The sequence below is a fragment of the Podarcis pityusensis genome, assembly GCF_964106645.2.
Source record: "Podarcis pityusensis genome assembly, chromosome: 10".
Classification (NCBI taxonomy): Eukaryota; Metazoa; Chordata; class Lepidosauria; order Squamata; family Lacertidae; genus Podarcis; species Podarcis pityusensis.
Window position 1 is genome coordinate 43903400 of NC_138035.1, and position 10973 is coordinate 43914372.

At 40.8% G+C, this 10973-nt stretch overlaps 1 protein-coding gene and 1 long non-coding RNA gene across 2 annotated transcripts in view; one reads left to right on the plus strand and one right to left on the minus strand.

Moving 5' to 3' along the window:
• The window catches only part of LOC308457407 (glioma pathogenesis-related protein 1-like), a 27324-nt gene extending 17843 nt beyond the window's left edge, over window positions 1–9481 (minus strand). The window contains exons 1-4 of the mRNA XM_080971204.1: window positions 8863–9481; window positions 7452–8091; window positions 3404–3649; window positions 2136–2242 (exon numbers count right to left, since the gene is read on the minus strand). Coding sequence (XP_080827330.1) covers window positions 2136–2242; window positions 3404–3649; window positions 7452–7634 — 536 coding nt within the window. The 5' untranslated portion in view covers window positions 7635–8091; window positions 8863–9481. The remainder of the gene's footprint in view (window positions 1–2135; window positions 2243–3403; window positions 3650–7451; window positions 8092–8862) is intronic.
• Window positions 4927–6346, plus strand: LOC308457416. Its single transcript, XR_013976899.1, has 2 exons — window positions 4927–5030; window positions 5533–6346. It is a non-coding gene; the product is annotated as an uncharacterized lncRNA (long non-coding RNA).
• Window positions 9482–10973: the final 1492 nt, after the last annotated feature.

Here is a 10973-nt window from a genome sequence, read left to right on the forward strand (position 1 = left end):
GTTTAAACCTGCAGAAGAGAGAGTAAAGAAAGATAAATTTCCACCGTCTTGATCCTGGGAGCGGGGTGTCAGAGACAGACACTTTGGGGAAGTTCATTGACTGTGAACAAAACGTTTTTGACAGATAGTTAAAAAAAGAGAAACATATTGATTCCAATGTTCCCTTTTGCATTTAAAAGGAACGAAATATCTGGGAAATGAAAGGAGCTTTGTTGCTAGAATCTGCTTTTAAAAAGACGGATACAAATAGAAATTGTTTCCTCTAGAGGGAGCTTGTGAAACTGTTGCTGGAGTCGATCTGGGGAATTCTACAGCTGTAGAGATAAAAGATCGTGGGAACTAGACACTGACCTTGAACAAGAATGTGCTCAGAAGAAGCTTTAGTGCTTGCTTTTTGCAAGACAAGTGCTTTGCTGGAACAGCTACATGAGAAGATGGATTTGATGACTGTTGCAGTTGGAAATTTTGGACAAACAGTGAATACTTATATAGTAACCACTCAGGAATCAATCCAGGAATGTGCTTTGACAGAGCAAGTGGTGAAGAAGATAAAGGAGGAGGTAGTTGCTGAACCTCAAGTACCAGAAATGGAGAGAGCTGCGGCCTTGCAGGAACATAAGTTGCTGTCTTTGACGACTAAACCTGGAAAAAGTCAGATTTGGAGAGATGGAGTACTGTTTGGTCTGGAGATGGGAAGTTGGATAGATCCCCCTTTGCAGGGATGTTTTGACTTTTCGGATCTGGCTTTGGGCCAGGGGGAGTTCGGAGTTGTGGGGGCCCTCAATCTTGGAGGGACTTTGAAACGTGCCTTTAAATATCTTTTGGATTTCAGTGTTGACTATGGATAATGGGCTGACTTGTCGAGAAGGGATAAAGATATTGTCAAGTTGGAGTCTCCCCGAGAGAAAGGAAGGAAACTAAGAATAAGATCAGCAAAAGATAAAGTAAAGTGCAGGTATAAACATGAAGAAGACCTGCAGAAGGGACATGGAAAAGACTTAAGAGCCTCGGATAGAAGGTCACCAGGTTGATGGACTAGATGGATGGAACAGAAAGGACTGACAAAACCCGAGACCATGAAGAAGAGACGACGGATGAAGATTGGAAGAAAGTTTTAAAAATTCATTTAGAAAATTATTGTAAAATTAATGAGTATTAGAAAAATGTTGGAATGAAACTATTTGGCTTTAGTAGAAATGTTAAAAAGAATTATGTATAAATATGTTTTGTTAAAAAGAATTAGGTATAAATAAGATTTAAGTTTTAAGTTTTAAGCTTTAGGGTTTTTTATGGTAAGATAAGGTTAAAATAGATTAAGATAATTTAATGACAGAATATTGTGAAAGATAGAAAGGATTTGCTGAGATAATTAATAACTAGAATACAAAAAAGGGAGGTGTGAGGAGATCGATGAAACAAGTTAATGAAAGATAAGGATTTGGGAATATTGGATTTGTTTTTAAATTTTTTGGGGTTTTTTGTTTTTTTTTATTCTGATGTATTGTGTGTTTTGTCTTTTTTTTTTTGCTTTTGTTTTTATTGACTTATATTGTTTAATCTCTTCTTTTTGTATACCTTTTTTCCTTTTCTTTTTTCTTGCTTTTTCCTTTTTCTTTCTGTAATTTTAAATTCTCAATAAATATTAAAAAAAAAAAAACAAACATGAGTCTGACCAAACTGCGGGAGGCAGTGGAAGACAGAAGTGCCTGGCGTGCTCTGGTCCATGGGGTCACGAAGAGTCGGACACGACTAAACGACTAAACAACAACAACAACCACATTATTCTCCTGCTGTTTGGTGTACTCTGCATATCAAAGCTAACACATGGGATGAGATATACCGGTATTTTTCTTAGAATTCTTCAGACCAGAACAAATCATTCATAATTTTAAAAAAGCAAGCAAGAGAAGCACAAGCTGTGATTTTATAAATAAAATAAATCATCATCATCAATTCTGTCTACTATCCTACCATACTTGACTTTCCTCTGTTTACTATATGAACAGAACAACCAACCTCCTCTCCTCTGCCTAATCCCATTAAGCTCCTCTAATTGTCCAACTGTGCTTCTCAACTGACCCTCTCCAACTCCACCACATACCCCTTGCGGTAACTTATTCTTCCTTGACACTTACCTAGGCCCATAGTTACAAATGAAATGTGCAGCATTCGACGTAAAGCCTGTTACTTGACGACAGAAGAGAACGGCACAACCAACTTTGTATGTTGTTGCCCAAACCATCTGAAATTAAATGGGTAGATTGTGAAGATTATTTAGTATTAAGACTTATCTAGAGCAGTGTGCCATGGCACCCTGGGGTGCCTTAATTGGTCAGCGGTGCTGCAGGCAACACTGGCCTTCTCGTTCCCTCCCCTCTCTGATGCCCCCTCTCAACTCTGCCTCCCAAAGGCTTGCACAGCTATTCCTTGCAGCAGCTCCCCAGGCGAATGGTGTCTCAGGTGCTGGTTGCCAGGAGCTGAGGCGGCCTTGGAGTAAGCAAGCAAGCAAGCAAGCAAGCAGGCAAGGGAGCCCAGCCAGCCAATCCACCAGCCCTTGCAGTTGGGAACAGACATGAAGTCCCAGGCCCCTGTGGGCAGTGTGAGGAGGCACCTCTCTTTGAGGGAGGGCAGTTCAGAGACCAGGGGCAGCAGCTGCGGCTGCCCAGAGGACTCTGAACGACAGGAGGCTGTTCAAAAGGGAGCATGTTCAAAAAAAAAAAAAAGGGTGAGAGGCTGCCAGTTCTGCAGGCTAGGTGTGACATATCTGGGCTCCTGAGCCCCACAGGGGTGCCGCAGAAAGAATGTAGTTGGTCAAGGGAGCAGTGGACTCAAAAAGGTTGAAAACCTCTGATCTAGAGTAACAGCTAACTTACCCAGCTTCTTTGTTTTTCAAAGCAAAGCAGATTAAGGGATATTGAGGGCTCCCTCCCCCTTTCAGAGTCGGAACTGTAAACTGGACTACTTCTTTCTCTGCAATTAAGTGTGTGCAACACACTATTAAGTGTGTGCAACTTTCCCTCTGACCAGAAAATAATCATAACACTATTGATGTTTCAGTGGAAAAACCTTGAGATTTAGATGGGAAAATATAACATGGAGCACTTATACTGCGCTTCAGAATGTTCAATGCTTCACATATACGAGTTATCTTTAGAATAACCCTGTTATCATCATCAATTCAGTTTCTTACTTACCCTTCACAAGGTTCCAGGACAGATTACTGCTATTTAAAAATACACTAACAGTTTAAAACATCTGTTAGTAGGTTACTACTCGTATCTGCATCTGTGGGATACTGTTATGCTTACTGATTAGGGCAAAATCCGAAGCAGAGATTTTCTGACTCACAGCACATGTTAGAAAGCATACAACATCAGCTGTCAAGATGTAAGCATTGGCTTACCTGAGTGTAATGTCCACATACATCACTGCAGTATCTGGTATCATAGTTGTAATGCACGACTTCATTGTACCAATCAGTGAGGGCCGAAGTCACATTAAAAATCTGAAAGGAGCCAGTCCAAATATTTTCTCCAGCTGTTGTGAAGTTGGGGTGTACCTTCCCTGGTATTTTGATGTCAGAATTATGTTGAAATAGGCACCTCTTTGCCCAGCCTTTGGCAGTCTCTGCTAGTTTGTGGTCCCAGCTCTACAGAAAAGACAGATTATTTCATTTACAATGTTTAAAATCCTAAAATTTAGAAGAATTAAGGTTCTTACAAATTTAGTCACCACCCCTCCCCCAAAACATGGAAATAAATGCCAAATTAAGTCTTCTGTGTTAACTTGAATGCATGGGTGGAGATCGCAAACCACCGCCACCATATTGTGCTGATCCCACTCCTCCACTACTTGTTATGTAAAGGTACCTTGCACCTTTAGATTTTATTTTCTTAAGCTATTAATTTTTTACTTATTTTTCTAACCCCTTCACTGTTGCCAGCATATATCCACGTACCAATTTATGCCCTACGTTTACCTCCCAGCAGCTATAAGTGTAGGACAAAATAGCACAGTATCAACTTAAAATATAATTTGCTTCATTTTCACTTTAATTTTAAATAATTGCTGTTATAAACAGATGATATTAGCTTGTATGGTTACTATATGTTGAAGTTCACTTTGCTACTGTTTTTTGTTTAAATCAGAATTGTTACACTATAAGGCTATTGTTGTGTTTCAAAAGGAAGATGGGAGATTCAGTTCCATCCCTCTTCAGCTTTAAAGCCAATTCCCCTAAACCATGCATACCCAGGTAACACTCAGCTAGACACTGAGGACTTGCACTCTTCACTCAGGTCCACCACCTCTTCCCTATAGAGCAGGATGGTCCAAATTTTCATACCAAGTGGGCCACAATAGTACTTCAACATGGAACCCGTTGGCCACACACTGCCTTGATGCCGTGACACCCCTCAACCCCTGCACTGCCTTCTCAAAGTCGGCTAAGTGGGGCGCTGGTCTTTGGGAAGGAGGTACAAGTCTCTGGCAGGGTCCTACCACCTCCTTCCCAAAGCTGGGAAAGCGCTAACTAGGCTTTGGGAAGGAGGTGGGAGGACTCTAGGACTCAGAGCCCTCATATTTCCTTCCCAAAGCCCAGTACCTCCTTACTTGCAGCCCTCTGGCTCTAGAGTCCTCTAGGTTTTTCTCAGGGATTCTGATGCAGCACTCTCTGCTACCTCAGGCATTCAGCGTCTGACTGACTTGCCTATAGAACTCTCCTGAAGGCTGCCTCTTGGGACGTATGTTCTTCAATGGTTGGATCTGAGGAGGTCTGCAGGGATTTCTGCTCTTGGATTTTCTTAGACTTCCCAAACCTCTAAGCCCCAGTGCTCTCCTGCCTGCCTGCCTCCAGCTTCTAGTTCTTCCTGTAACTGATATTCTGTCTTCTTCTTCATGTTTCCTCTGACTAAGCATGATTGAAGTCTTAAACAACCCTTTTATTTAGAAACAAGGTCTCTTTCCAGCCAATCATTTCAAATTTCAGCGCGTCCCTGCAAATCAGGTCGTGACTATGGTCTAATGCAGGGGTCTGCAACCTTTAAGACAAAAAGAGCCACTTGGACCCGTTTCCGAAGAAAAAAAAACAACTGGGAGCCGCAAAACTCGTCATTATAAAAATAACTTTTTTGTCACTTTTTTATTATTTCTTTGTTTGACCCCTCAGAATTACTCTTCCTCATAGAAATAAACGTTAAAGTTACCTTTTTGTGTGTGTGTGTGTTCTTCACTCCCCTTCAAAACAGTGACCAGCGTACATGCCCCCTTTCAATGCAGTGACCAGCGTACATGCCCCTTACAATGTAGCGGGCGGGCGGGAAGGTGATGTCGGGACGGTGCGTGACTAACGCATGCACCGCCCCCATGCGACGTCACAGCCAGTACAGCGCCCGCCACAGTGGGGAGTGTCGGGGCGCACAATGCGCCTCCTCCCCTCGCTAGTATCCGCCCCGGAGCCGCGGCAAAGGTGTAAAAGAGCCACATGCGGCTCCGGAGCCGCGGGTTGCAGACCCCTGGTCTAATGGGTTGAAGAAGAATATACACTGACTGGCTAGTTAGAACCCACCAGTTTTGAATCTACTGTGCCTCTATATAAAGACAGAAACTTTGCTCCCAAACCTATCCTTGTTTTGAAAGAATTTAACTGGCAGTTAAACAGCCAGTCAAACTACCTTATTATCTCCACAACTCTCAGCAGAAAGTCAAAATAGTTTACCTACAGTTAGCCATCTTCATTCAACAGTGTAAACTAACACCAACACCAACTTTCTTGTACCCCACCCATCTAACTGGGTTTCCCCAGCCACTCTGGGTAGCTTCCAACAAAATATAATGGAACACAATGAAACATCAAACATTAAAAGCTTCCTGAAACAGGAACTATATATTCATTTAAAACAAAATCTTTACCTTAGAAATAAAAATAAGAGTGCTACATACAGTTCTAATTTAGTTTGGGCTTTATGCATCCATACTTCAGCCCACTCTCTCTCCTGCAAGCTAGGCAGTGGCAACACTGAAATTAAGGCCAATATAGGAAACAGTGAGCACCTGCTAGCTGCTTAATGATTCCTTGCTCTCCTCAGGTGCTAACTGAGTGAGATATTGCAGAGTTGGTTATATGGGGCAGGCAGGAGTGGGGGAATTGTGTTGGCAATAGACATGGAAGCTGGCAGTCATCTAATACCTTATGGGGAAGGGTAGGTAAGATAAATAACAAATAATGTTCTGTGTCAATAGCAGATTCTCTCCTGTAGCTCACAGCTGCTGAGGATTTTGTTTTTGTAGGAAAGGGTTAGCTACCCTACACTGTCCTGATCTTTCCCCACAGCAGCAATTTAACTAACAACAAACAAACAAAAATCCAACATCCGTTTAATGTAACATGTAGTTTGATCTTCAAAAGGAAGCTGGATCTATGCCTGATCATCATCCCTGAAGTTTTAAAGAAAATTAGGGGAAATTGCTGGTAGAAGCATAAGCATAAAAACAGAATGGATCCTAGTTTGGCTATTGACACTAATTAGTGCTGGTTAGTCCAGTAGCAGGGACGTGGGTGGCGCTGTGGGTTAAACCACAGAGCCTAGGGCTTGCCGATCCGAAGGTCGGCGGTTCGAATCCCCATGATGGGGTGAGCTCCCGTTGCTCGGTCCCTGCTCCTGCCAACCTAGCAGTTTGAAAGCACGTCAAAGTGCAAGTAGATAAATAGGTACCGCTCCGGCGGGAAGGTAAACGGCATTTCCGTGCGCTGCTCTGGTTCGCCAGAAGCGGCTTAGTCATGCTGGCCACATGACCCGGAAGCTGTACGCCAGCTTCCTTGGCCAATAAAGCGAGATGAGCACTGCAACCCCAGAGTCGGCCACAACCGGACCTAATGGTCAGGGGTCCCTTCACCTTTACCTTTAACCTTAAAAGCAAACTGTAAGAATTTGTCTTAGAGAGCAATCCAAATAAATGCAGATTTTATAATTTTCAATAGTTATCTCAATATGCCTTAAAGCCATCTACAGTTATATCTAAGGGGCACATTGCAAAGTTTTGAATCACGATCTTAAAACTGTTAAGCATGAAGACAAGCCTCCTTCCACTATCAACAATGTATCATTTCCTCATAATCCTTTCTCTAAAGAATAATTTATTTTTGTACATTGCTTTGGGCTGAATTGGCAACAAAAGGCAAACAATCAAGTAAAGGAAATAATTGCATAAGAAACCCCTTTCAGTTAAAAACAAAAATATATATGCAGAAATGCATTCGGAAGAACTTTAGAGGCCAAGGCTAATAAAACACAACTTACGTTTCATTAGGAAATGTGATAATTTAGGGTTACGCACACACCTGTAGCATCTAACACCTTAATTAAAAACACCTGCCAGTAAGTAATTTTAAATCTTCAAGACACATAAAGCGATGTTTACATTTTCCATAGCTACAGTGAAGATTCCCTTACCATTCGTTTCATGTTGGCAGCTGGTGGATTCACGTTGGATCGGAATTTGTTATGCACTCTCACACATTCCTCAATAAACTGTGCATTTCCAATGTCTGGCAAAGTATTTGACTCATAAAAGTAGCAGGAAATAGAAAGATTCAGGAAAAGCAAAACACCAAAGAAAAAATGGATTTCTGGCATTCTCCAGTCACTGTGTTGATTTCTTAGAGTGCCAAAATATATTAGCTTTTAAAAAAATGCTCTTTGTTGTGCATTTGATATTTAGCTTGAAAACATCAGGCTGCCTTTAGTCTCACTTGTTCTGCTTTATAAGCATAAAGACTACAGGAAATTAATCATCGGAAGGAGCTTCAGTAGAAGGCGGAGACCATGAGTCAATTTTGCATCTGAACTGTTCCTTTTCTTATACTTCCTTATATGCTTCTCTAACATCTCTTCGTATGGTATAAGTCCATTACTATTTAAGAACCATAATAAGCATTATAAAATGTCTCATGTTAGCATGTACAATAATCCTTTTTCAGTAGCTTCTTGATGCAATTTTTTTTAATGAAATAAATAAACTTCATAAAAGCATCTCTTTGGCACTGGAGATGTGTTTTCTGGATCCATTCTATTATTTTTACTAATTTGTTTGCTGGGGAAGAGCAGGAAATAACAACAACAACAACAACACCACCACCACGAACTAAATAATTAAAACAAATATGAAATATAAAAAAGCAAGTAAACTTTAGAAAATCCGCAACTGATTACTTGTACAACAGAATATTGGAATTGCAATGTCCATATACAGAAAAAATTGAATCACTACAATTAATATAGTAATTTAAGTAATAATAGTTCACAATGTCAAAATATTGATAGTTGCCAAATCTACAGATCTGTCCATATTCCAGAATTGCATGTATAAGATGTGCAATAATTTTAAAACCTCTTCACTCCCCCCCCCCATTTTGGCTTGTACACCAGTCCAAGCCACATTTTGAAGTGGTTTATGATTTCAGGACTCTTTGGGGGGGGGATTACAGTACTACACACAACAGTAAAATATCCAGTCCAGAATATATAGTTCTCTCAGCAGCACTTTCTATAAACACAGGTTTAGGTACCTGCGCTTATTTAATTTCCTGCTGCCACCAGTTTCCCTCAGAAGGCTATCAAAACCTCCTAATGGCATGTATATAAAATTTAGGTGTGAGATGGGCACCTACACTATAGACAGAATGAACTTGAAATTAAGATTGCTGATACTGTGTTATGTAACAGGATACTGACACTTATATTGGGGACCTCAAAAGGCAGTACAGTAGTTGACAATTTCTGAGGACTCAATAGGCAGTAGCCTTTAAGCAGCTTTTACCTCAGGCAATATTCTTTATACCTCTCACCCTAGCCAAATACGTACCACCAATATCCTAATCCTGCTTCTGGATACAATCTGCCTCTCTACCCCAAGTCTCCTCTGGTTGTATTTCTGGCTTGCTTGGACAGTTTAGTCAACTTTAAAAAACCTGCCTGTGTAACCCTCCTCTGGTAAGACTTTTAACATAGATCAGCATCTCAGATCAACTCAGTCACCAGCTCCCTTCCCTTGATCTTCGCCAGAAGGAAAAAAATAATTCAATGGGCATAAATACCCATGCCTGTTTTTTCTTCTGTTTTTCTTTGGTCTATTCGTCACCCCCTCCTCATCAACTCTCTTTCTCCCCTTCAACTCAACTGACTAAACTCAACTGTTTCTTGTATTGATGGTTAACTCCCAACTGACTGGAACTTCCATTCAGTTGGATTCTGCTGTCACCCAGATCAGAGAGAATTTACCTGATCCAGGCCCCACCTAGTAAATTCTCAAAGCGATCGTGTCTCTCTCCCCACCCTACAGAACCTTGCCACCAAGATCTACTGCCACAGGCCTGCAACACTGCAAGCCCCAAACCTTTACAGTCGCAGAATATATATTTTTCTTTCAAAAAACATAGACATATATACAGCATTTTCCCATATCGATATTTTATATTTTCTGTTTGTCCTAGTATAAAAACCATGTAGCCACCAAATATTTCACTATTATAGAAAATAATGACTAACCACATAGAGACATATTACTGGAAGAATTTATGAATCTCTTCATTCCAGGGTCAATGTGCAAATTCACGTGTTTCAGCTATGTTTTTTTTAAATGAATGTGAAAATGCCAGATGTACAAGTAATGATCCATTTGTGACACAAAATAATACACAAAGCAGGTGCCATGGGTAGACAAAGGGGTGGGGGGCAGCTGCCCTCCCCCAATCAAGTAAATAAAAATACTTAACTGACCAATCATGTCACAGATAGCTCGGTTCCCCCCCCCCAACATAAATCCTGGCTACACCCATGGTAGACACCACTGCATTTTCAAAAGTGTGATGTTCTAAGCATGCAATTCCGTATTGATTGAATTGGACCCGAAATATATATGAACAATATGTGAAGTGGAAGTTAAGCAGCATCAACAGATTTTACAATATATAGTTGGATATGTAGCCCCCTGGTAATTTTGAGTGGGCCTATGGATCTCAATAAGAAATTCCCAATTTTTGGGGGGATTGCACATTTCCCCTTGACAGCTAGACTATTAATACAATTTAATGTATGACAGTTGATGCCTACTGGACCTGCCAGAACTGCTAGTAAGTCATGTAGGAGTGGCCCATGGGATCACAGAGGCATGGCAACTTGTTCAGGTTTTCTCCCCATTCTTTTCCATGCAAACAAACAATGGACACTTAAGCAGCAGATTTATGGATACTTAGGACACAACTAAGGGCCCATCTGCACTATACCTTTAAAGCATTATCATATCACAGTCATGGCTTCCCTGCAAAGAAGCATGACAGCTGTAGTTTGTTAAGGGTCTGAGAGATATTAGGGAGACCTCTATTCACCCTATAGAGCTACACAGAATGGTTTAACAATTGTAGCTTTCTGAGATTAATAGAGGTCTGCTAACAATGGAGCGTGTGGATTTGTTGGGGGTTTTTTTGGAGGGGGGGTAGTTAATGTCTGGCATTCTTCTTGGCAGAGCTGTGCTACACCAGCTCTAGTGTGGAAGAGCCTCCACTGGCATCATTGTTAATACTGTTGGGAAGTTTGTTTACAATTATTAGTGTTCAAGTATTATGAAGTGTAGAAAGCAGAGGTATCACATACTGTCTAGGCATTTGCACACCAGTCCCAAATATGTGTCTGGCAGTAATACAACCACAACAATACATTCATGGGCAAAAGATTCAATTCCAGATTAGTGAAACTAATTAAATACAAGGTGTATATTTTGGAAAACTGATCACTTGTACTTCAAACATATTTTTTAAAAACAGCAGGAAAGAGTTGCATCAGTATTCTGAAACAAGTGTACAGGAAGTGGTTTCTTTAACATGCGTGTTGAAACAAAACCAAAACAGGGAAGCCCAGATACAGCATTTTAATCTGATGAAAAAAAAATGTTTCTGGTGTATAGCAAGCTAGGACCAA